The sequence below is a fragment of the Schistocerca gregaria genome, chromosome 2 (genome assembly GCF_023897955.1).
Source record: "Schistocerca gregaria isolate iqSchGreg1 chromosome 2, iqSchGreg1.2, whole genome shotgun sequence".
Classification (NCBI taxonomy): Eukaryota; Metazoa; Arthropoda; class Insecta; order Orthoptera; family Acrididae; genus Schistocerca; species Schistocerca gregaria.
The window spans coordinates 963,448,972-963,476,967 of record NC_064921.1 but is presented as its reverse complement, the minus strand read 5'-3'; the positions used below and the strand labels follow the sequence as shown (position 1 = coordinate 963,476,967).

At 39.7% G+C, this 27,996-nt stretch overlaps 2 protein-coding genes across 7 annotated transcripts in view; one reads left to right on the top strand and one right to left on the bottom strand.

Annotated features, from left to right (window-relative positions):
• The window catches only part of LOC126335452 (ubiquitin-like modifier-activating enzyme ATG7), a 95,581-nt gene extending 80,947 nt beyond the window's left edge, over nt 1-14,634 (top strand). The window contains exons 11-13 of the mRNA XM_049998742.1: nt 2,062-2,221; nt 12,281-12,400; nt 14,457-14,634. Coding sequence (XP_049854699.1) covers nt 2,062-2,221; nt 12,281-12,400; nt 14,457-14,492 — 316 coding nt within the window. The 3' untranslated portion in view covers nt 14,493-14,634. The remainder of the gene's footprint in view (nt 1-2,061; nt 2,222-12,280; nt 12,401-14,456) is intronic.
• Nucleotides 14,630-27,996, bottom strand: part of LOC126335451 (nitric oxide-associated protein 1) — a 34,855-nt gene continuing 21,488 nt past the window's right edge. For 4 of the 6 annotated variants that reach the window (XR_007564878.1, XR_007564875.1, XR_007564877.1 and 1 more), the window contains exons 2-3: nt 26,195-26,304; nt 14,630-15,678 (exon numbers count right to left, since the gene is read on the bottom strand). The gene's annotated coding sequence lies outside the window, so the exon portion shown is untranslated. Of the gene's footprint in view, nt 15,679-26,190; nt 26,305-27,996 lie in introns of all 6 variants that reach the window. The other 2 variants (XR_007564874.1, XM_049998741.1) reach the window with 2 other exon arrangements.

Genomic DNA, 27,996 nt, shown 5'->3' with positions numbered 1-27,996 from the left:
AGGAATGGTAAAATGTTCCTTGTGGGAGAATTCAGGGATGAGGTAGAGAGACAGTAGAGCAACAAAGTGTTATCGAAAGATTAGATGGAGGGTCAGGAGGGGGGCTAGTGGAAAAGGAGAGAGAGAAGTAAAAAGACTGTGGTAGCGTTGACAGAATAGAGGGCTGTGTAGGGCTGGAATGGCAACAGAGAAGGGGATGCATGGGTAAGGACAATGACTAATGAAGGTTGAAATGAAGAACATCATGAGAAGGTGTATAAGACAGGTCTTGTATCTAGGGCTATTACAGGGATATGTGCTACGAGGCAAGGGGTTGGAGGAGGGGTTGTGTAAGGATGGAAAAGGATATTGTATAGGTTTAGTGGGCAGTAGAATACCACTCGGGGGGGGGAATGATACTGGGCAGGACATTCCTCATTTCAGAGTACAACGAGAGGTAGTAGACTAAATCTTCCCACCACCGCCTACTACAGTCCAGTTACAAGCATCGCCTATCCCATCAAGGGCAGGGCTACCTGAGAAACCAGTCATGTGATCTACAAATACTTTCTAAATGGGCATGGCAGCCAACAAGTTTTCTGTCTACATGTGGTCAAGAAACAGCTGGACCACCTCAGTGCTGAGCACACTGCCCAACACGATGTTCTTCATTTCAGTGATTGCTTCACAGTCTTTTTTGCCGTCTGGATTCTGTCCACCAATGCCAATGTTTCTGAACTGTGTGGGTGGGAACTCATCCTGCAATACAAGTTCCCATAACCCTCTTAGCCTAAACCTTATTAGTCATCTTCCTTACCCATCTAGCCATTCACTGTTTCCATACCAGTGCTGCACAGCCCTCTATTCCACCAGTGTGCACCCACAATCTTTTTGCTTCTCACCTTTTCCATTATGCCCCCCACCCTCTGTCTAACATCCCGACTGCACCTAGCAGCCCTACCCTCTATCCACCTAGTCCCTATAAACTCCCACTAGCAGCACTTTACCGCTCCCCACCCCTACCCTGCTATCACTCCTCCTCCCCACCCCGGCCTCCTCCTTATCCCCACCACCCAGTTGCCTCTCCCATTGTGTGCTGCTCCTCACAGTCTGGCTTCAGCAGCCAGAGACAGTGATCATGCATGTGTGCGTGTGTTATCCTTTTTGTATTACTGTTGCATTCAGCCCTGGTTTTTCCATTGTTTGAAATGCAAAACTGTTTGACAAAATGCTAAAATGTATCATGGTGCCACAATATCAATGTGAGGCAACTGTAATCAGTCAATTCATGCAAGTACCTGGGTGAAACAGTTTGTGCAGATTTTAAATTATTTTATCACTTAGGCTTAGCCATAGATAAAGTAAGTAGCAGACTTCAAGTGCATTGATGGAATGCTGGGAAATTGCAGTCAGTATAAAGAAAAGATAAAACTCTTTTGTGATGTATCATAGAATGTTGGGCAATGCACTTACAAAACAGAGCTATCAGAGGATACTACATATTTAAAGAAGAGGCAGCAGAGAGTATCATGGTAAACATCAACTAGCAGACACTCGAAGATGATGCCAGGCTTCCCACAAATGTCTACTTGTAAATGTCCAAGGACTATAATTAATTGAGGACTCTAGGAATATATTCTGTGTATTGACACCATAGGGATTCAAAAGACAAGATTATATTAATTACAGTGCACACTGTGGCATTTAAGCTGCCATTCCTCCCACACACTACAAGTGATTGGAAGAGAATGAAACCCTAGTGCGTGTAACTGTGAAAAGTACTATCTCCCATGCACTTCACAGTGACCTGTAGTGTATAGAAGTACATGTAGATAATGAAAGGTACTTGCTATCATTGGAAAACTGAAATAGTATTGGTACTGTCATGTAAATACTTATAGTGAATATATTGTGGTTGGTTTCTATTGTGTGACACCAGTGTATCAACATTGAAAGAATCCAGGAGATCCATATCTGTTACAGATAACCCATTGTGACGTGAAAAACACACACTCAGAGGAAGGACACAATAAATGTATTGTTTGCCTCATGATCTGCAACTGAATCTGCTTTGTTTTACAGAGGGCATGCCCCAGCAGAGGGGGTGTCTGACTCAAATAAGACACCATCTCAGTGTCCACTGGGCATTGTCCCTCATTCAATAAGAGGTTTCTTATCATCATATGAACAATTGATATGCGTCAGCCATGCATTCCAGAACTGCACAGCTTGTTCCAAAATGGTGAGCCTTTCTCTTTACTGTATTCTGTTCATACAAATATATGTGCACTTCCAATAAAAATTTGCATGAAAAAATATAACTTTCAAAAAGCTTATTTCTTGTAAAATGTGAATGTGATACACTGTCGCTACCGGCATGTAAATACTGTAAGCATCTCATTATAACAAAAACAGACATTTGCAGGTAGTGAGAAAACTTCTACTATGTGCTTCTAAAGTGCGTGTAATATGGTAAAACAGGCAGATTCTCACAATGTCTGCCATGAATCTCTAGAATGAAAATTAATTCCATTGTTTATTTCTACAGACTATTTAGTAGAGTAAAATAGCTAGTATGTCATTAAATGTCATTTTTCATGAAGGAGTTGTTAGCCTACAACATTTATAAGTTTTTTTTTTATCCTGATGAGGTAGCAGTGTGTCATGAAGTGTAACAGTCAGTGCTCGCCCATGTAGTTGATGCACCAGTTGCACCCATTTTAAATCTCCTTTTTCTGGCACCCTTTGTAGCATATAAAGTTCATTAGGAAAATTTCATACATCAAACACAACAGTGAAAACTAACCTTAGCAATTCATACAGGTAGGAATTAAAGAGGATTGTTTTGTGCAGTAAGAAAATCAGTGCCACAAATGTAATTTCTGACCTCAATATGCATATATAGAACATGGCTCCAATTATCACAGAGTGACAGGAGCTACAAACACAGAATACTCATAGTGGATTTGCTATTGCCAAAATATAAATTGGGCACATGCAAAGGAGGGGGGCTTCAGTGGTGCAAAGAGCATAATATCAGCATTACTGAGCAGTGGAAATGTGTAGTAATTCCAATGCAGGAGGCTTTTGGAAAGAAGCTGGATGCTTGTGAGTGAGATTAACATGAATTTATTTCAAACAATGGAGTGTATAGAAAGATCACATGGATACAGTACACAATCATTCACAGCAAGCTTAGGACAGCTCGAGTGAGAAAAGATATTTGTCCCTGTGGTAGGTCTAAATAAACTCATTTCCAAAGAGTTTTGCTTCTGTTATATTGTGCATCATTGATGGTGAGGTCCCCCAGAGCTGCCCACAGACTGTCTGACTGCCTGTGTGTGCCTGCCTGCAGCAATTCGTTGATGGTGGTTTTGATCACTTTTAACATTTCTGATGCCAACCAGTTTGCTTTATGGTAGACTGGTGGGCTATCATGGTGTTGATTTTGTCCATTGTGTCACATCTAATGCTTCTCTGTTTATACATCGCACACATTGCATTGAGAATATAGGTTCATACACACACACACACACACACACACACACACACACACACACACACAGTGGATGTATGCATACTCGCAGAAAACTTCTACAGACCTGTATTTGTTGTGAGTCATGTGGGGTAGGATTCACCAACTGTCCGTATGTGCAGTCCGGCAACACTTCAGTGGGTGCTGTTCCTGCTTTTAAGTGCCTGTTTTGTAGCATCCAAGTCACCTCACAAATGTGCCGAAGCTTCCAATGCAAAATTATCATTGGGTATCATGAGCCTTTCCTTTTCTGTTCTTCATAACTCTTTGTCATCATTTATATTTGGACTCCAAAGCCCCATGGTTGTTAAGTAGTTGTTGACAGATGCCACATGTAAGATTTGAAGGAGGTTGTACTGAAGTTTCCCCTCCGACATTTCATGTGACTATGCTGGCAGACTGCCAGGTACTGAGTCTCCACTGCTAGTTTGTGTGGGGGATCGATAGTGATATATCAGGGGAGAAGTGAAGTCAGTGCACAAAATTCGTGCCCAAAATCAGTTCATGACAACAAATAGCTACGTAAATTTCTTAAGCCAACCAAGGACAACAGTGTGTGTCATGGTTTCAAATAGCCTGATAAAAGTGGCATTTTGCGGCATGCAGTTAGATGTCATATGTTCCATTTGTGGCATTTCCCCAGGAATGCTGCTCACTTCAGAGCCAGTGTCTACAAGGAACTATTGATTTCTTGAGATATATAGCACATATACTGTAACACCACCACTTTTAGATGGGGCAGAATTAGTTTGGCCCACTTGCTCGAGCTATAGGCAGTTTTGTTGTGCATCATGATCCAGGGCATCTGCTGCAGACTGCAATTTGCCTTTAGGTAATTGCATGGCATGGAGCAGCTGCATGCCTCGTTGCTGAAACATGAGTGAAGCCAACACAGTCACAGCCATGCCCCCTCACTGCCATGAGGTATGTTATTGTTGGTCACAGGTGTGGAAGTTATGGCCAGCCAGTGATCACTGCTCTTGGAGTCGTCATTCGTGACATCAAACTTGTCAGTGTACATAATCTCTCAAGTTTCAGTGTGTCCTCATGGCTGCAGCCAGCATGTTGTGCCAGAACTTTGGTGGTGGTGTTTATTGTTACATCGCACTTGAGTATTGCTGTTGTTGTGGGATTCCGAAAAGTCTGTCAGCTAGAAAAAATTTGCTTTCCCTCATATCATATTTGTGTACAATTATCATTGACTATATCTGAGGTAGTAATTTAATTAACCAGTGTGTGCTATGCAACATGGCAGTCAGGTTAATCAATTCATAAGATATCTCCACAGCTGGGAGAGTGTCCTGCTGCCCAATCTTTCCTGATAAATTACTTTTCATAACTGTTATGTCTAGGGCCACAAACATGGAAGTATCATTGATGATTCCATAATTGTATAATGTGAGTTTGATGTTCATGAACCATGTTGCCAGGTGCTTTTGATGGAAAGTTGGTAGTTTAGGTTGAGAACCAGATCATATATGTGCTCCACAGAAGTTTATTGGGGATGTGTTGGAATGTTCGGTCTGAGGTCAATGGTAGATGAGATCCCTTGTACCGTGCATGACGCAGATGGAAAACCAAAAGGCTTCTTCTGATGTGGCTCAACTGGCTGGGCCCCACAGTCAATTATGAGTGAATTCGTCTGGATCATTCCCGAAACAGATTGACCAGTAAAATAACACGAAGTCTTGTCACACAGACATGAAATAGTTGCCCAAATACTGTCTTGTTGATGTGAAGCACGATTTTCATCATCACCAAAAGCCCAAAGGCATTCAAAATGCATTGAAATTGTTTGTGCACATGTTGAGCATAGTTGCCGTCAATGGTAAGATACAGAAGAATCTCACTTTCATGTTTCACACCTGATCCAAGTGGAAGAGAATATCGTGTGAGTCACTCTTAGTGTCACCATTCCATACGAATAGTCTGAAAACATGTCAAAGCTAACACTCCATTTTAAAGTACACTTGTTATGTCAAGATAAAGGCTGCTGCTTGTTGTGGGGTCAAGACTGTCGAAATTGCAATGCAGTAGGCTTGCGGAATGAAGCTGGTTGCTAGTGAGTGAGGTTAACACTTGTTTATTACTAGCAATGGAACAAACAGAAAGGTCATGTGCTTACAATACAATCATTCACAATGAACTGGGGATGGCTCAAGTGACAAAGATATCCCTCCCTTTGTGAGGGCTAAGTAATATCGCTGCCAGGGAGTTTTAGCTGGGTGATACTGGTGTGGTCTCCATCACAGGTAGTGTGGTCTGACAAATGTAATTTTGCATTACTATGTACCACAGGATGTACTGTATTGTCCCAAAAAAAAGCTGCCAACTTTACCCAGATTTCCCTCTCGAAAATTTAGGCTTCAGCTTGTATCCACTACTTTGTCTTTTTACATACACTTTCTGTAAAAGTGTTATGCCCATATGCAGCTGCACAATTAGTATCTTTAATGGAAACTGCTGGCAAGGCAATCTGCTTCACAACAATGCAAACTTTTGCCAGTATTTTATTGGCTTTAGGTTGCTTCAGAAAAAGATGGAAGAAAGCAGTTTCCACAAGAAAATCATTCAGAGCACCAAAATGTGGCATATATCTGGAACTAGAAGCTAAGGTTCTTTCTTTCCTATGTGCAAAGTAAGAGAAAAGATGGAATGCCCATCTCTTGAGATATAATCCAACTGAAGGCCTTGGATATTGCAAGAGTCTTAAACAAGCCACAAGGAGACTTCTGTGTGAGTACTGGTGGTGTCATTGGTTTATGCAGAAAAATGGCCTTGCTCTCCTGTGAAGTACTACTCTAGCACAGAGAATCCTGGCAGATTTCGTGGAGAAACCAGTTAACTTCCATTGGTATGTCCTCCAGTTGCTGAAAGTGTGAATCATGCTCTGTTCATCAGAGTGGCAATGCTGATGAAGTACCATTATTTTTTGACATGCCAAACCGTATGACTGTAGACATGAAACAAGCATAAACTATCTCATTTAAGAGGAACTGCGAATGAAAAATAGAATAAGTGTGATATTAGCTACTACTGCCAATGGGAGGAAGTTACCTCTTTATGTCATTCTGAAGATAAAACAATGATTAAAGAAATCTTTCCTAAGGACTTAATGATTCACTGCCGAGGAGAGGGTGGGATGCCAGTGCAACTGATTGTTGACTGGCTGTCTGCTGTTTGGAGTCACAGACCTGGAACGCAGCTTGCTGAGAGAGTGATACTAGTTTTTGGATGCTTTTAAGGGACATCTGACTGCTGAAGTACAAAATAAACTTGGTGCACAAGAGACAGATTGTGTCATAATACCCAGAGGAATACCTTCAAAACTACAGGTTCTAGATCTGGACAAGGGCAAGTCATTCAAGGACAATCTATGAAAAATGTTTTCAGATTGGCTCCTGGAAGAAGACCATCCCTTTCACCACCTGGTAGGAAGAAGAAGCCATCAGTCACCCTTCTGTGCCAGCGGATTCTTGCTTCTTGGTCCTCCATATTCTCAGGGTCTGTCATAAAGCGGTACAAGAAGTGATGTATACTGAATGAATTGGATATCAACGAGTGCAAAATGCTGTGGGAAGAGAATAAGAAAATGATGGGAATGAGAGTGATGAAGCAAATACTGGCACTGGTTGTGATGTGAGTGAATAGAACAAAATATGGTAGCAGTATGTTATGTGCCAATGTTCCGTGTCATATGTTAGAACAAATGTTTACAGCACATACTTCATGTAAAATTCTGACAATATTTCATTTCTGTCAATGTGTGGCTCATTTTATAGAAAAAGATTTTTTTTTTAATTTCTTCTTCATAATTCAAGGGTGTAGCTTACAACCAGTGGCAACTTATTATCGGGCCAATATAGTAACTACATGTAGGAAACACAGGGAGAAGGATACAATTCAGCCGGTGTTCTGCCAACTTTGAAGTATGGTGGAGTTCCTGGAATGATTTGGGCGCTAATAATATGTTTTTTGTCACAGCTGTTGTTTCCAGCATGGCATCACATCTGCAGCATGACAGTCGAAAATAGCTTAAAAATGGTTAGATGATCAAGATGAAGCCTAATGTCTCCTTTGGCTCTATTATGTGAAAGAGATGTGGAACCTATTGACTGAGACTACATTGTTGTGGCACATTGGCACAACTGCTGCATAGTTTCCAAAGCAGTTTTTATTGTACATAGAGCAACTAAAAGTTTTTAATGTGTCTGGAGCCATACCTACAGCAGTGTTTCGCATAGACTTTGTATGAAGTATGGCAGAAGATCCATATGGGAAACAATATGGTCAAGATAACCTACAGATGTTAGTTGGTATGGGATATGAGGCAACTAGGAACCACAGATAGATCTGATGTCTTCATCATTTTCTAGCAGTATTTATAGGTCAAGAGAGGAGCTGGCAAGGCATGCTATATTGCCGAAAGACAATCAATAAGACAGCCCACCTCCTAGATGAATGTGATGCCCACCAAAACTTGATTCTACTCCCACTAGTTACAGTCTTACAGTAATAGTTTGACTAGTTGTTCTGGAATCTCTCTTCAGGCATGCCAACATTCATTTATCATATAAAACTGACAATTTGATTTATGGGAGAAGGGTACTCACTGCCAATCAGCGGCAGTACAGTTCGGATATTATTGGGGAAGTACTGTATTTGCTTTTAGTGGACTGACATTAATATGGCTGCACACTGTTTCCATCTACAACAGGAGTCCCATAGCAACTCCCTGGTTTATTTGAACAGAGAGATGTTTCGTTGTATCAAGTCATTTGGCAATAACATGCCATTGTATGATGAGTGTTGAAAAGAAAAGGTACTTACCCAAAAGCAATCACCAGACAGCTGAGCACAATTATTGCGCTGTTTCATAAGCTGGAGGATTCTCTGTTCCTAGAACTCCTGTGGCTGTGATAAGAGTCAGTCCTCCATTGTGTCCTTCAGTTTGCTGTCCGAGTTGAACGTCCTTTTGAGATATTTTTTCATGGACCAAAGCACATGGAAGTCATGAGGTTATATGTCTGGACTGTAGGGCAGGTACTCAAACTGCTCCCACTTGGAACTTGGCCATTAAAGTTTGTGTGAAGTTGGAGACATGTGGACACACGTTATCGTGAAGAAGGATCACTCTCACTGTGGGCAGCACACGCCATTTGCTCTTGACAAACTTGTGTAGGCTACAGAGGATTTGACAGTACATGCCACATTAATGGTTTTTCTGTGTTCAAGGAATTCTGTGAGTATCTGACCTGGGATGCTGAAAAAGATAGTGGGCATCACCAAGCCTGCTGTGGGCACAGCTTTGAATTTTTTAGGGGGAGGTGGTGACACATTTCGCATTGCTAGATGTCACAGTACTTTATCCCAAAGCAGCATAATCAAATTTCAACTGGTTTTGTTGTTATACCATTTTGTACCTTTTCATTTGAACATTCCTTGAAACTCACATTCACCTCTTTCTACAACAGTAAATAGAGCTCTGCAATTTTTACAAAACGTTTACAATCCTGTCATTAGCATACTCGCATATACGTGAAAAATCTACAAACTTCATATTTTCAAAAATCTACCTTCCTTGGTCTGGAAGACTATGATCGCCTGTTTTTCCAGTGTGGATGCAGAACTTCTGTTGTCAAGGAGAGCATTGAGCATAGAGTTTCAGGCAGTCTGTCAGTACTCATAGATACTTACTTTGCTACTGGAGATAATGTGATGTACATTGTGAATTATGCACTTCACTCTTAACATCTAGGAGGTAGTCATTATAAGGTGACTTGACAGCACACGTACATCTGCTTAGGATAAGGATCTCTTCATTATGAAACACTGCAGAGTGAACAGTTCCATTTAGATGACATGGACTTGGAGAATAATTCCTCTCCAAGGCATCTGACTCACCTGTATGGATACTCTGCAGGTTCATTTTAAGTAACTGGCATTCTTAATCACACATTTACTTCATGGAGCTATGAATTGGCTTTCTGAAGTACTAGATCACTTGGCAGTTTTGTGAACTACAATGCTCCCTTAACAGACAAGGAACTTACTATCTTACATGTATAGTGCACTCACATAGTACTTTTTATCTTTTTGCACAAACCTTATGTCCAGGTGCTCCAAGGAAAAATGATGCTTCAGGTTACAAGAGTGCTTTTTGATGCACCCTCAATGGAGAAAGGATTTTTTTTTATTCATTAGCATTTTTAAGCATTGTATATGTAATGAGTTTCATTAATTTATGAAGATAACATTCATATGTACAGTCACAGTTAGCTTTATTTTCAGTAATGCATGATTGAATGTAAAATTATTTGTGACTGACGGCGGCATTTATACATACACACACGCATCAAAAAAAAGTTTTGCATCACCCCAATTCCCAGAACTCCTGAAGATAGTTGTTTTGCAGACACAGTCCCTTTGACTGTTCAGAGATGTCACTAAACCCATCCAACAATGTAAACAACCATGCATGAGCAGCGCCTATTAGACGGAGGGGGTCCAACAGCCGATCAGTTCCAGTCATTCCAGCAGGAAGCAGATACATGGCTCGTGTTGTCTGTAGTTCAACCATGCCTAGACGGTCAATATCGTGGTTCAATCATGTCTGCATTGTTTTTGTGCCAGGAAGGGCTCTCAACAAGGGAAATGTACAGGCGTCTCGGAGTTAACCAAAGCGATGTTGTTCGAACATGGAGGAGATACAGAGAGACAGGAACTGCCGATGACATGCCTCGCTCAGGCCGCCCAAGGGCTACTACTACAGTGGATGACAGCTACCTATGAATTATGGCTCAGAGGAACCCTGACTGCAACGCCACCATGTTGAATAATGCTTTTCGTGCAACCACAGGACGTCACGTTATGACTCAAACTGTGCGCAATAGGCTGCATGATGTGCAACTTTACTCTCGATGTCCATGGCGAGGTCCATCTTTGCAACCGTGCAGAGCGGTACAGATGGGCCCAACAACATGCCAAATGGACCGCTCAGGATTGGCATCATGTTCTCTTCACCAATGTGTGTCACGTATGCCTTCAACCAGACAATCATTAGAGACGTGTTTGAAGGCAACCCGGTCAGGCTGAATGCCTTGGACACACTGTCCAGTGAGTGCAACATGGTGGAGGTTGCCTTCTGTTTTGCATGGACGACAATTCACGCCCTCATTGTGCACATCTCGTAAATGACTTTCTTCAGGATAATGACATGCTCGACTATAGAGTGGCCAGCATGTTCTCCAGACATGAACCCTATCAAACATGCCTGGGATAGACTGAAAAGGGCTGTTTATGGATGCCGTGACCCACTAACCATTCTGAGGGATCTATAGCTAATCTCTGTTGAGGAGTGTGACAATCTGGACCAACGGTGCCTTGATGAACTTGTGGATAGTATGCCACAATGAATACAGGCATGCTTAAATGCAAGAGGACGTGCTACTGGGTATTAGAGGTACCGGTGTAAACAGCAATCTGGACCATGACCTCTGAAGATCTCGCTGTATGGTGGTACAACATGCAATTTGTGGTTTTCATGAGCAATAAAAACGGTGGAAATGATGTTTATGTTGATCTCTATTCCAATTTTCTGTACAGGTTCCGGAACTCTTGGAACCGAGGTGATGCAAAAGTTTTTTTGATGTGTCTACATTCATTAAAATTACAATCTTGTGTGTTTTAGATGTAATTGATCAACTTAAGAAGTCATGCTATTACTTTGTAAGTAGCAGCATTAAGATAGGCCTGGAATTTCTGCTCTAAACCTACCTACCCTAGCATGTCTAAAATAAATTGTTTCAGTGGATCTGATGTTACTGAATATTTCCATCTAGTATTGCATGTTGTTTGCTTCAGAAGACTGAAATGAATGTATTTGTTTGCCTTAATTATTTTATGTCAATTTCACCTTTTAAGACCCAATGTCATCCAAATCTGAATTTGTGTATTACTGTTTTGTGTAGCTCATAATCTGGTGCAGTCATGTTTGTTCATTGGTCTTTAACGTAACTATTGAGTTTAGTTAACTGTGATACACACACTTACATTCTAATGTCGTGTTTTCTTCTACAGACTATTTAGTAAAGTTCGCACCCATATGACCGACTGAGATGGCCCAATGATAATGCATTCACACGAGAGTGAAGTTTAAATCCCACCCAGCATCCAGATGTAGTGTTTCTGTGGTATCCTTAAATTGCATTAGGCAAATGTGTGGATGGTTCCGTCACAGAGCAAATTTACTTCTCTATCCTTTTCCTCCCATACATTCTGCTCTGTTTCCGGTGACCTCATTGTTGTCATTGTGGAAAGGAATCACAAATCCCAATCCTCCTCCTTCCTTTACAGAAATCACATTCAGAAAGCACAATTGAATCTCATAATGTATGCCTGAAAAATCTCGTTTTCTCTTGCCTGTCAGCATAATACAGATTGAACAATCGAGAAAACATAATCAAATGTACGTTAGATCCCAGAGCTCTTACTCAGCAGATCCATTCTTTGGATTCTGAATAGAGGCTACACTTATGAAACATAGGATGGTATTTTATGTATACCATCTGGTTTCTCCTCCACTGTCATACCACATTCAGGTGTAGCCTGTTGTTAAGATGAATGTGGAAATCTTTTCTTAGAAACAACTATCTTGTATAGCCATTTGTGTGTGTGTGTGTGTGTGTGTGTGTGTTTTACATTCTCTCTCTGTCATTTTCACCCAGTACCTTCTGCAATAGTTTCTGATCATTTCCTAAATTTTAGGTGATTCAAGAATATCAGCAGCAAGGATTTGCTTTCTTGATGGCAGCTTTTAACAATCCTCATCATCTGGAAGATCTCACAGGCCTCACAGAAATACACCAAAAGAGTGAAGATGCAGAGGTAATGATATAAACTCATAACATCCATGACGAATATCAGTCAGGCTTTCGAAAGCACCATAGTACAGCAACCGCATTAATCAAAGTAACTGATGACATTAAACATGCTATGGACAGACGTGAAGCTATTATCCTAACACTGCTTGACTTTAGCAAGGCTTTTGACACAGTTGACTTCGATATATTACTAATTAAAATAAAACAGCTGAATTTCTCAAACAGCGCAATACACTGGTTCGACAGCTACCTCAAAAACAGAAGTCAACAAGTCATTTGTGGGTCGGAAAAGTCATCATGGAAAAACGTGCGCTCTGGAGTTCCCCAAGGCTCCGTCCTTGGTCCACTACTCTTCTCACTGTACATTAATGATATTTCTTCAGTGATTCACTCCTGCGACTACCATCTTTATGCTGACGACATCCAACTGTACATAAGTGCAAGCCCCAAAAACATAGCTGGCGCAGTAGCGAGTATGAACGCAAATCTTTGCTCTGTTTCTCGATGGGAGAACCTAGGTCTGAAACTAAACCCCAACAAATCCCAGGTCATACTTATATCTCATCCAAAGTTAATCAGCCGGTACTTTCGCGAAACAGTCCCTAAAATACTCCTCAATGGTACCCAACTACCATACCAAAAAACAGTAAAAGACCTTGGAATAATCTTGGATGAACACCTAAACTGGGAAGAACAAACAGTCACAGCTTGCCGGAAATCGCTCTCCTCCCTACATGCAATTCAAAAATTTAGAAAAATATTTCCAACCCATGTTAAACAAAAATTAGTCCAAACACTAGTCTTGCCTAATCTTTACTACTGCGATGTAGTTCAACACGGCACAAATAGTGAAAATTCTAGATGCCTCGAGCTAGTGATGAATGCTTGTGTTAGATACGTGTGCAATATTGGGTTGTATGATCATATCAGTCCTTCATACTCCCAGCTAGGTTGGATACGCCCACATACGGCACGCAATCTCCACACAATGTGCTTACTTCATCGATTTCTTAGCCACTGGTGCCCCCAATACTTATCTTCTCACATTAAACACCTATCATCATTCCACAATCGCAACACCAGATCGGATACGTCTATCATCTTGGCTGTACCTTTACATAACACAAAATCTTTCTCCATGTCATTCTCCATCTCAGCCATACGACTATGGAACGTGCTCCCCTGTGATCTGCGTCTTATCCAGAACTACTCAACATTCAAGAGGGAACTCAAAACTTACATATTAGGGACGGTATAGCCACCATTCTTGTGCCCCTCCCATCTCTTTCTTTCTCCTCCCCATCACAGCTTCGAATTTTACTGTTCTATTTCTCTTCCTCTAACCTATCAACCTCTTATATATCTCTTTCACCCCATTCTATCGTCTTATGTCTCTGCTCGATGAGAATAACTCACAAGCTGCAAGAACATAACGAGAAAATTCCCAACTAACAATGGGACTGACATTCAGAAAAGAAAAGTATGTTTACTTTCATATACATAGTCATTATTATTATTATTATTATTATTATTATTATTATTATTATTATTATTATTGATTGTTATAATTATCATTGTACTACTGTTATAATATCTATTTTTTTCTTTAACATCAATACTGCATAATAGGCTATATGTCCTTAATGTTAAATAGAAACTGTAACTCGTTCAATCTGAGTATGCCTGGTTAGGTGTAAGAGAGGGCCTGAAGGCCCTAATCTTGCCAGGTAAAATAAATGCATAAATAAATAAATAAATATATTCCCCTTGTATTTTAAGTTAGTTGATTATCAGCCATGTACTGACTGACATACTAATTTTTGAGGGAATAAAAGATAAAGAGTTCACTGTAATTTTCAATGTCACGGACTAGATTTTACATTTGAATACACAAAAGTTCTACATTTTATTTCCTACAGTTTTTATGAATTTTTGTATTACTTTTGTCATAGGGAAAATATTTAAAAAAATATCCTCTGATTAATGTTCTAGTGTAAGGTCACAGTTACTCCACAACATATGGCAATAAAGACTGACATCCTACTTGCTTTCTGTTTCAGGTGTGGGAGCTCAGTGACATGAGTGATACAGAATAAGAGATAGCATATGTTTCATGCCCTGAGGCATGTAATTAAAATATGTTGCTATATTTCATTTTCAGACTGCTGCTTTACCTCTGTTTGATGCTCAGTAAAAAGTTTGCTAGTCTTATTCAAAATAAACATGCTGCAAATTGTTTTCAGAGTTTCCTTTTATTTGTTTAATGTTTCACATCATTCTCTACTTTTGTTCATACATTACTCTATCATTATACACTTCCTTTAGTTGACGGTAAATTTTTGCGGGGTTCACTTCCCAGCATTCCAACAGCAAATAACATCTCTGAAAGACAGCCAGTTGTATCTCTCAGTTCATGTTAAACAATCACAAGAACATCTTGTTCTGACTGACACTCACAGAATGCTGAGATTAGTTTTTGAGGAAAGCATTCAACCATAAACAGATGTCAGGTATTAATCTGCACAATGAGAATACGTGATAGGGGTACCATTGCATTTCAAGGTTTTGCAATATGCTAGCATTAAAACAGTAATGGAAAATCCTTGTTGGAATATAAAAATTCATTTGAGTAAAGACAAGCAATCATCATGATAATGTGTTGAGTGTTCGATAAGCACATAAATTAGAAATTCAACAACATAGTTTAGGTTCTGAATTTTCATTCTCATTTTAATGCTGTGACACTGTGTGTAAAATAAAGACCATCTGTTTAAGGATCTGCATTTATCAGTCTTTTGTACAATTAGAGTGCAAATTCAAAAGTTGAACTACAATGTTCAACTTCTTGTTTATCTGCCTACATAATGCACAAGGCTTCCAAATTGTCTGCTGTGTAAAGTCCTTACACTGTACTGACACTCCATTTGCAGTCCCACACATTTTTCTCAAAATCTGAGACAGTGGTAGGATATAGACATATGCTTAGCTTTGTGTACTAGACAGATGCAAAGTGATATATTGATTTTGAACAGTGTGTCCTAGTAAATTCGTGTACTACGTTAAGAGTATGTCTCTTTTTGTAGGATTGCATTTCCCAGCTTGTTTTTAACTGTAACTTCTGAAAATAATACATTTTCAACATTTCTTTTCATGTGAAATGTATGCTTTTATTATAAAAAAATATGTTCAAGAGTTTACTGTATGTAATATACACAAACACACACTACTTCATACAATATGAAGCACTGTCGATGTCACAGTTCCTTTATGCTGCACAAAGCACTGAAAAGAAAAAAAAACATTTGTAACATTAATTAGGTAGTTACAAAATAGAGCAATAATGTATAGATGTTCCGGACATCACAATACATACTGGTTTGGATACAATATAACCAGTATGAAGAAGGATGCGGGAGGGGAGGGGGCGGGGGGAGGCAGGTGTCCCACAGCTGTTGCCACACCTGCATCCACTGCCAAATGCCTCAACCTTGCCATGCTTCCTCATACTCTTTTACTCCACATCTCTCCATTGTTTCTTAGATACTCCTTAACCACACTTTCTGTGGTCTTCCTCTTCTTCTCCTTCCAGGTGGTTGCCATGAAAGTATTCTCTTGGGGTCATCTGTCTTTATTCATTCTTCCTTACATGCTCTACCATGCTTGCTGTCTTTCTTCTTTTCTATCCACAATAGTACGAGTATGGTTTGAAGTTGTTCATGTGATAATCATTGGACTGTTGCCTGTAAACACGTGCCATGTCAGTGCTCTTGGAAGAGAGCTGTGGCAATGACATGGCTCTATTGTTGTTCCTGCGTAGTGATTAGCAAAGATGGAAAAAATCGAGATTTGAGCAGTGATTAAGTACTTCATAAAAAAAAAAAGGTTACAAAGCAAAGGACATTCACGCCAATTTTCAGAATACACTGAGGGATTCTGCTCCTTCATATTCAACTGTTGCCATGTGGACAAATGAATTTAAATTTGGTTGGGAGAGCTTGGATGCTGATCCATGCAGTGGTTGGCTAAGATGTGTCACTTCTCAAGAAATCATTGCAGAAGTGCACAAAATGGTCATGGAGGCTCTGCTTGCCAGATGTCATCTTAAAGGATGTATAACATTTTACCTGAAGAATTAGAAATGAAAAAATTATCTGCAAGATGGGTGTGTGAACTCTTGATGCTGGATCAAAAACACGTGAGAATGGACATATCAGAACAATGTCTAGCCCGTTTCAGGAGAAACGAACAAGATTTTTTGCCCCAGTTTGTGACCACAGATGAAACTTGGGTGCACTACTATACCCCAGAGACAAAACAACAGTCAAAGCAGTGGAAACATGCTGATTCTCCACCACCAAATAAAGCAAAGACAATTTCTTTGGCGGGAACATGGCATCAGTGTTGTGGGATGTGAAGGGGATTGTGTTTGTAGATTAAATCCCCGCTGGGCAAACAATTACTGGAGAATACTATTGCAACAAAAGATACACAAAAAAGGCCAGGTTTAGCAAGGAAAAAAGTAATCTTCCATCAAGACAGTGTGCGCCCACACCCATGTGCCGTCGCCGTGGCAAAATTAACGAAGAAAGGTATGAATTGTTGCCACACCTGCCTTATTCACCTAATATGGCCCTGTCAGACTTCCATCTCTTACCAAAACAAAATTTTTCTTGGTGGGTGAAGACTCACTTCAAATGAAGAACTGATAGCCGGAGTTGACAACTATTTTGCAGGCCTGGAGAAAACTCATTTTCCAGATGGGATCTAGGCACAGGAACATCGTTGAACCAAGGGCATTAACCTACAAGGAGACTAAATTGAGAAATAAAAAAAGTTTCAGTGATGTAAGTACTTTTTTTCTATTCCATTCTGAGAACTTTTCAAACCACTCTCGTATAACGAGTCTGCATCCTTTCTCTTATTTTCTCATTTCTTATGTGGCCATCCTCAGGAAATTCTACATGCTCTTCTGAAGTGGTCCATTTCGAAGTCTCTTTTTACTTCTTTCTGTGAGTTACCAGCACTCACTCTCATAGCTTGTTATTGGTACTATGATGGATTCATATAAATGCATTTGTTTGAAGAAGGGAACACAACATAGGACATCAATGAGGAAGAAAATTGCAATCATCCAAACTTGTTGAATGGATCTATTTAAGTGTGACTGGTTGCAGTTTTTTCCCTCAGTGACATTACTGAAAACAGATGTGGTGTTCTCAAGCCATCATGGATCCACTCTACATCAATACTCCAAGAGCCACCTGACAGTGTGTCACGGAAGGTACTTCTGGTATCACTGACCGACCTCCTCCCCACCCCTTCCCTGTTGCACCCGTGAATAAAATATGTCGCTCCTCATTGGATCTTTCCTCTCTCTTCTATCAGTCCTACTTGGTAAGGGTACCAGATTGATGAACAATACTCAAGACTTGGTTGACCAAGTGCCTTGTAAACCACTTCTTTAGTGGATGAATTACATTTCCTTAAGATTCTTCCTATGAATCTGTCTCACATCTGCTTTTCCTACAGTTTGTTTTATGTGCCCTTCCACTTAAGATCAGCTCGATAGATATTCCTAGATATTTTACAGTGGTTACTGTGCCCAGCTATTGGTCATCAATAGTGCAGTTCTAAGTACTGGATTTCTTTTCCTATGTATGTGCAATATGTTATATTTATTTACATTCAGGGTCAACTGCCAGAGCTTGCACCATTCATCAAACCACTGTAGGTCTTTCTGCAGATTGTTACTAACTTCTGGCATTGTTACCACTTTACAAACCACCACATCATCTGTGAACAGCCTGAAAGACGCATTCTACTAGATCACATTTATATACACTGTCAACAGTAACTGTCCTATCATGCTTGCTTGGGGTACCTCCGAAAGTAACTTTACATTGGTCGATTTTGTTCTGTTAAGAGCAACATGTTGAGTTCTATCTGTAAGGAAGTCTTGTATCAACTCAAAAATCTGCTTTGATGTTTGGTAAGCTCATATTATTTCCACTAAATGGCAGTGCAGGACAGTGTCAAATGCCTTTCTGAAGTTGAGAAACATGGCATCAACCCGACTGTGAGTGCCAGTGCCCACTGTGCCTCGAATCTCATGGTGGAATAGAGCAAGCTGAGTTCTGTAACATCTCTGTCTGAGGAATCCATTTCGAATTTCATAGAGGAGATTTCCATCCTCCAAAAAGTCATAATACTGTACACAGACATAAAATATGTTCCATTGTTCTACGACTGATAAACATCAATGATACAGGCCAGTAATTATGTGCATCTGCCCTAAAACTCTACTTGAAAATAGGACTAACCTGCACTTTTTTCCCCGTGGCTAGTACCTTTTGTTACTCCAACAACCTATGATAAACTTCTGCTAGAAGGGGAGAAAGTAGCATCTTACAGGTAACTCATCTCGTCCAGGTGCCTTTGCACTACAAAGTGAATTTAGTTGTTCTTCCATTCCTTGATCAGTTATTTCAGTGTCTGCCATTTCAGAAAGTTCATATGATAATTGAAATGAAGGATCGTTGTTATGATCATCTGCTGTGAAACAGTTTCTGAACAGAAAATTCAGTATTTCAGCCTTCTCTCTACCATTTTCCAGTTCAGTGCCACTATGGGGACTGAGTGACCGAGTAGACGATTTTGAATTGCTTACAGATTTTATGTAAGACCATAACCTCTTAGGATTTTTGTCAAATCATTTGACAAAATTTTACTTTCAAAGTTATTGAATGCTTTTTCGATTCCTCCTCCTTACACTCATTCTCAAGGACAAAATAAGAAATATGCTGGACATATTTGCATGTAAAACTCCAAAATTCTTAATACTTGGAAGAGACCTTGGACTAGGAGTGGATTAAAAATGACAGGTATAAGCATGTATCATACATAATCAAAATCATTTAAAATAATAAATACATCTTCCTACTGGTTGTGTGCTTTATACTACAAAACGGGCAATAAGTAAAACATCCTCTCCTTTCCACATTTTACACATGAAAGACACTGATACACTATTAAAACTGTAACTAGTACAGTATTCTCAGTGTAACCAGATATTTAGTAAAAGTAGTGCTGAAAACCTAAGTATGCAATCCCCACCTTGCACATGGAGTAATTACAAGAGAGGAATGGTGTGGTTGGAACAAGTCTGCCTCAAATAATCACACTGGAAAGATGTCAGGAAATGCAGCTGCTCATCTTAGGAAACCAGTCTTGGACCTAAAATCTTCCCATCCTGTGGTACATTTGGTTTGCCAACCTCTGCCACACATTAGTTTACTTTCATCCTGCACTTATCCAGATACATTACGTTCTTTCATAACGTATGTACCTTGACTCAGGATCTCTCCATCTTCAGTCCCCTCCCATCCCACTCCCTCAAACCTGGCAAAAGTTTACTAATACTAATGTTAAATGTACTTTAGTAAGTCAGATTCTTAAATAGCACTTTAACAACCCATCTGTTAAAATCCTATAAACTTTATAGAGGTCATCATTCCTTTGCTTAGAATGGTTTTGAAGAAAAATATTTCTCAGAATGTTGAGGCTGCATTTTTCACTGAATTTATGAGGGATATTCATAAAATAACCCCCAACTGTCTATTAAAAATAATCAAATGCTTGTGCTTCATGATGCCTGTGTGGTTTAAAAAGGAAACTTTTAAGGTCATGTTATATCAGTCAGGTCTGTCACATTCAATAGTGTGTAACTAGCAGGTAACTGAAATAGATGGTTTTATTACCTCTCAAAAATGACATCGACAGGAAATGCAAAATGGCTAAGCAGGGATGGCTAGAGGGCAAATGTAAGGATGTAGAGGCTTATCTTACTAGGGGTAAGATAGATACTGCCCACAGGAAAATTAAAGAGACCTTTGGAGATAAGAGAACCACTTGTATGAACATCAAGAGCTCAGATGGAAACCCAGTACTAAGCAAAGAAGGGAAAGCAGAAAGGTGGAAGGAGTATATAGAGGGTCTATACAAGGGTGATGTACTTGAGGACAATATTATGGAAATGGAAGAGTATGTAGATGAAGATGAAATGGGAGATACGATTTTGCGTGAAGAGTTTGACAGAGCACTGAAAGACTTAAGTCGAAACAAGGCCCCAGGAGTAGACAACATTCCATTAGAACTACTGACAGCCTTGGGAGAGCCAGTCCTGACAAAACTCTACCATCTGGTGAGCAAGATGTACGAGACAGGCGAAATACCCTCAGACTTCAAGAAGAAATAATAATTCCAATCCCAAAGAAAGCAGGTGTTGACAGATGTGAAAATTACCAAACTATCAGTTTAATAAGTCACAGCTGCAAAATACTAACACGAATTCTTTACAGACAAATGGAAAAACTAGTAGAAGCCGACCTCGGGGAAGATCAGTTTGCATTCCGCATAAATACTGGAACACATGAGGCAATACTGACCTTACGACTTATCTTAGAGGAAAGATTAAGGAAAGGCAAACCTACGTTCCTAGCATTTGTAGACTTAGAGAAAGCTTTTGACAATGTTGACTGGAATACTCTCTTTCAAATTCTGAAGGTGGCAGGGGTAAAATACAGGGAGCGAAAGGCTATTTACAATTTGTACAGAAACCAGATGGCAGTTATAAGAGTCGAGGGACATGAAAGGGAAGCAGTGGTTGGGAAGGGAGTGAGACAGGGTTGTAGCCTCTCCCCGATGTTATTCAATCTGTATATTGAGCAAGCGGTAAAGGAAACAAAAGAAAAATTTGGAGTAGGTATTAAAATCCATGGAGAAGAAATAAAAACTTTGAGGTTCGCCGATGACATTGTAATTCTGTCAGAGACAGCAAAGGACTTGGAAGAGCAGTTGAATGGAATGGACAGTGTCTTGAAAGGAGGATATAACATGAACATCAACAAAAGCAAAACGAGGATAATGGAATGTAGTCGAATTACGTCGGGTGATGCTGAGGGAATTACATTAGTAAATGAGACACTTAAAGTAGTAAAGGAGTTTTGCTATTTGGGGAGCAAAATAACTGATGATGGTCGAAGAAGAGAGGATATAAAATGTAGACTGGCAATGGCAAGGAAAGCGTTTCTGAAGAAGAGAAATTTGTTAACATAGAGTATAGATTTAAGTGTCAGGTAGTCATTTCTGAAAGTATTTGTATGGAGTGTAGCCATGTATGGAAGTGAAACGTGGACGATAAATAGTTTGGACAAGAAGAGAATAGAAGCTTTCGAAATGTGGTGCTACAGAAGAATGCTGAAGATTAGATGGGTAGATCACATAACTAATGAGGAAGTGTTGAACAGGGTTGGGGAGAAGAGAAGTATGTGGCACAACTTGACTAGAAGAAGGGTTGGTAGGACATGTTCTGAGGCATCAAGGGATCACCAATTTAGTATTGGAGGGCAGTGTGGAGGGCAAAAATCGTAGAGGGAGACCAAGAGATGAATACACTAAGCAGATTCAGAAGGATGTAGGTTGCAGTAGGTACTGGGAGATGAAGAAGCTTCCACAGGATAGAGTAGCATGGAGAGCTGCATCAAACCAGTCTCTGGACTGAAGACCACAACAACAACAACAACAACAACATTACCTCAGTTGCTACATAAGTATTGTTATTCGCTTCCTGCAAGCCAGAGGAGCCAGTGCCACCAAGGTGAATTGATGATTGTGTTCTATGTATTAGGATGGGTTGTGAGTGATGGAGTTGTGGGGGATTCGTGCAGAAAATTCAAGGCTAGTTGCACTGATGAACATGTCAAAAGTGATTGTGCAACATGCTGACAAACTGCATGTGCAAGAAATCCATGTACACTTTCTGAATATGTCCCACAGATATCAAGAACAACCCTCTCTAACATTTGTGATCCCATTTTCTTCTGATCACAATCTCTTGTCTATTTCCCTTTCACATCCTCCTCCTCCCATCCTGTCCCAAATCATAATGTCGTACCGCTTTATGGTGACACATATTCTATATGTTTATGTTAATAGACTGGTAGACAGGAAAAGGAGTGTGTTCTGATTCTCAAGTCAGGCATAGTGTTGCATGTATAACTGGTAGAATATTGTATAGAGTCACATTGGGAGATTTTTAATGCAGGATAGAAGACAACTCCTGAAGAAGGAAGACATCAGTTTTTGTTTGGTACGTTGAAAAGTGCCAGTGCCATGTAGGACTACCTCTGACTGTTTCTATGAGTAGCCTTATGCATAAATCGAAGTATTAGAGAAGTAGTGGGATTATCAGATTCTTTCTTGGCTCCGCTCCATGCCGATCAATACATAAGTTTTTATTAAATAAGTGTTACTGTGATCAATTATAAAGTTTTCTGATTCAGTAGACAAAAAAGGTTGTGATGATCGCTACCAGTATGGTTTCCATGTCGGTAACTGGTTCCAATTTCGCCAAGATTCAAGAAATATATACATTGAACAACAACACTGAAATACACAGTCAGATGCAAAAGAAATATTATAGATAAAAAAAGAAATGGAGGGCTGTTTATGTGTTCTTGTGGTTAAATAACAAATGTATTTTTCTGCAGCATCTGTGTGTCAGAGATAATGCCCAGGCAGCTAGCAGCACATTAAAAGAATTATCACCACTTATATCATGATTACGCATTCTCTTTTGAAGATAAAAATTAAAATGTATAGACGATTAAATATAGAACTCAGAGTTCATGCAGGTTTTAATGAGAATACATTGCACTCTGCAAACCTCATGATATAAAAGTCATTGTATCAAAAAGCAATTAAGACTTGAGGGTTCCTCTGAAGCCATAATATTGATCCGATTACATTATAATAGTCTCACAGAATATATCACGTACCACTATTTTCCAGTAAACAGAACCAAAATCATTAATAGCCAGTGTGACATATTTGTCATCACTACTACTTTATGTAGTCAGAAATAAGAAAAGAAAATTATGGTACCTGATATGTTGTCACAGAGATGTTAGGTTACCATAGGTTTTGTGCATGATGGGTACCGAAATGTTCACAAATCTGAAAGAATGGGCCTTGATGAGGAACTTCTGAACAGAACTGTGACAAGTGCAGTACGTGATCTCTGAAACTAAGTAACAGTCCAAACAGTGAATGCACACTCATTCTTCCAATAAGTTCAAAGAATTCAAGTAATGTCAAACCACAAAATGATGGTTACACTGTTTTGGGACCACAAAAGAAATTTGACAATACATTTCATGAGAGTAAGACAAGAGAATGCTGTGACATGGCAGATGTAGTGAGAGACTTGTGAAACTCCGAAAGTCAATCCCAAACAAATAACACATGATGATTAGCAACTCATGACTTTTTGCTGGAAGGTTTTTCAACATTTTCCCTATACTCTGGAATTGGCACAAGCGACTTTTGTCACTTCCCCTACAGGAAGATCTGGCTGGCTACTCTGCACTTACAACATTTGACAATACATTTCATGAGAGTAAGACAAGAGAATGCTGTGACATGGCAGATGTAGTGAGAGACTTGTGAAACTCCGAAAGTCAATCCCAAACAAATAACACATGATGATTAGCAACTCATGACTTTTTGCTGGAAGGTTTTTCAACATTTTCCCTATACTCTGGAATTGGCACAAGCGACTTTTGTCACTTCCCCTACAGGAAGATCTGGCTGGCTACTCTGCACTTACAACTGATGATGAGCACAAGGATGCTGTCAGTAACTGGCTGAAGCATCAAGTGAGATCATTCTTTGATGAAGGGATAAAGAAGCTGGTGTCACGGAACAACAAACTCTTGAATTTGGGTGGTAACTGTGTGGAAAAATAATGACAACATTTTTATAGCCAATCGGATGAGAGTTTAAGAATAGCCATTGTATTTAAAAGTACGGTAAGATTAAATAAATAGACTATAAAGAAGCACTGTTGTGTGTTGTACAAAATGCTTTGGAAGTAATAACATGTACATTTTACAATATTTAAACCTAAAAGATGATTATTGAACAGAAAAATTAAAACTGCAGCTGGCCACTATTTACCACAAGTTTTGAGCACATCACCAGGATGAGTCCTGTAAAACTTCATAGTTGTGTCAGAATTTGGTCATTTTTGCCATGTGTGGGTTATTGTGTGAAGCAGTTCAAGCTGTTCTTATTCTCTATCACAGAATTTCGAAATGTTCAACCTAATTCTACATGCAATGCCAACCTCTGTGAAGGACCAAGTATGATTTGGCACCCATTTCTAAATTAAATAAAAGATATGAGGATTGGAACTTTAATAGTGGCAACTATTTATTTACAGCTTGTACAAAATAGATAAGTGTTTCAAAGTTTTATTGACATTCAAACTAGTCACCAGCAGTGTGGAAGTCGTAGGATACTCTTAGCAGTGACAGTTGTGTTGACAATTCGAGCAGCGCGCTCTATTGCTCGACAGTTCTGAAGCGAATGCCATCAAGTGTTTCCTTCAGTTTAGAAATCGAGTTGAACTTATGAGGGCTTTAAGTCAGGGAAATGCAATGGGTGGTGTTGCAATTAGCAGCCCCATCAGTCAAACAAATCAGTAACAGCTTGCACTGCATGTGCTTGAGTTCAGGTCCTGCAGAAAGTGTCATCACTTCTGTCTCTATGCTGTTCATTCTTGGAATACAATCTACGACCAGCTTAGAGACAGAAGTGATGACACTTTCTGCAGGACCTGACCATCATTTTGCAGGACAATGCTCAAGCATGTATAGTGCAAGCTGCTACTGATTTGTTTGACTGATAGGGCTGCTACATGCTAGACCACCTACTGCACTCCTCTGACTTGAGCCCTCGTGAGTTCAACTCAGTTTCTGAACTGAAGGAAACACTTCACGGCATTCGCTTTAGAACTGCTACAAATTCGTCATACAACAGAACACGCCACTCGAACTGTCAACACAACTGGCACTGCTAAGAGTATCATACGACTTCCACATCACTGGCAATGGGTTATACACAATGGCTGGTGGCTACTTTGAAGGTTAGTAAAACTTTGAAACATGTATCTATTTTGTAGAAGCTGTAAATAAATAGTTGCCATTATTAAAGTTTCAACCCTCATATTTTGTCAATAATTGAGTTTGGTGGGATTGTGGCTTTGTAAAAATACAGGCTAATTCTTACAAAAATGTAAAAACCTGTGATCAGCCACTGTTAATGCCTAAGAACAAATAATGATATTACTCATTTCAAATCAATGGGTTGATTGTCAGATGGCTATTTATGTTCACCTTATGCTGTACATGGGACTTCGGCAGTTTTTCATTACGGTGGTGGCCCCATCGAAAAATCCTGCATCAGTTTATGGCATAAAGTATAAACTGACACTGGATTTTCAATTACATCGCCACTCTAAAGAACTGCTGTCACCATGAAAAATAGCCAACATCTCATGTACAGCATAAGGCAATTAAAATCATAACTGTTGTTATTATTTGTTCTTAATAAATACCATCATTAACAATTACTGGTAGCTGTTTTTACTTGTTTGTAAGAACTAACCTGTAAAATAATATACTAACCAAGGAAATGCACAGTGGGATAAACACTGCATCCAAGTGGCTACTACAATGGTATCTGCTAATAAGACTGGCTATAAACAATTCAGTACCTGCCTGAAGTCAACAGACATCTGCTGCCCCCACACTCCCAACAGTCCCCACAAGAAGTGAGAAGTTATTATTTCTGCACTGTTCTTTCACAGATATAACACATGATGTGAGAGTGAGTGAAAGAGAGAAAGAGAGAGAGAGAGGGGAAAAAAGATCTGATTAACTTAATTGCTTTTACCTACATGCAGAAACTGCTTCACTGTGTATGCTGCGCTATCTTAAGCCATATGATGTAAGGCAAAGATGTTTTGATCATTCTGAGTCATTTCTTTAGTTGGTTCAAACAAGACAACTGAAAAAGAACACTACATATTAGAAATAAACAATAGCACTGACCTACAATGTCACAAATATAGTAATGTCACATTATTTATGAGAACATGACATACATCAATGGTCATTTCAAATCTGATACCACTGACACAAAAAAATTTTAAGTTGTCTCTTCAAATCATTATCAAAATTGTTAATTGTTTCAGAGCAAATGAATATCATTATTCTGTTTCCAACTAGACGAGAGAGAGATCGATAAAGGATTCATGCCAGAGATAGCAAAGTTCTGAATCTTGCTTATGTGCCTGTCAATGCCTCTACCATTCAGTGAATTGTTATTTTTACTCCTAAGCCAATTACATTTTACCAGAAATTTCCAGTACCATATTAATTATAGATCTATTACATATATACACTAGCTGAACACCCAGCATTGCCCAAGTATGTATTATTTCAATCTTCTATTAGTCCATTGTATGCTTCTCCCTCTCTTTCTATCCATCTCCTCCAGCCCCCCCCCCCACCCCTCTCTCCCTGTCCACTTCCTTCACCCTCTCCCACTCCCTGTCCATATGCTCCTGCTCCTCTCTGCCTACCTGCTCCTCCCTCCTCTCACGGTCCATCTTCTCCTCTCTCTCTGTCCATCTCCTCCTCTTTCCTTTCTTTGCTCATTCCCATCTGTCCCTCCTGCCTGTCTCCATCTCCCCCTCTCCCTTTCTTTGGCCATTCCTCCTCCTACCTGTCTTCCAGGACAACTCCTCCTCCAACCTATCTGTGTCCATCCCCTCCTCCCCCCCCCCCTTATCTGCCCAGCTCCTCCTTCCCCCCCCCCCCTCTCTCTCTCTCTCTCTCTCTCTCTCTCTCTCTCTCTCTCTCTCTCTCTCTCATAATCACCCTCACTCATATGTGCAGTTGCTTGGTCTTACCTTCACAATATTTCTTTCAGATAGTAAGTAATATGTGTACCAAAATTGGCAGAAATTAGACAAGGGGTTTATGAGGAGCTTTCTACCCTAGGCTTTGCCCACGTAAGAACTTTCTCATATATGTAACAAATTTTTACACATCTTTCACCTTATTTGTATCAAAATCACCATCCAGCTTCGTTATCATGCAGTTCAATGTTTATGGTGTCGTATCTCCACAACTATGTATCTTAAAATTATGCAATTTTGCACATATATCCACTGGTATAGATGGATGCTGTCTGTGAAACGTATTATGAACAGCGTTAGTAGCAAAGCAGTAATAAGTTAAAACATTACGCATAATGCAGCAGTTTTCATGTGTCTCAATTTCTGACATCATATCTCCTGGACAACATGTCATACGATGATATATTTTTATAGCTACATCCAGTGGAATATATGGATACTGTCTGCAAAATTTGTTGCGAACAACAGTATGCGTGATGCAGTAGTTTTTGACACACCCTAGTATTTATGATGTCTTATCTCCTGAATTGTCTGTCATACAATGATATAATTTAGCTGGTACATTCAATGGTATACATGAATACTGTACTGCATGAACAGCAAACATGTAGTAAGCAATAAACTTCATTCCTTTCATTAATTTGGGTTAGGGGGGAGGCAGTAAGAAAAAGTTTTATGTAAAATTTGTTGCAAATCAGTAACTTCTCTCATTCTCAAATATTGAACGAATACAGTCTGGCTACTCATGCACCATGAGCTACCCTACTTTTCAGATA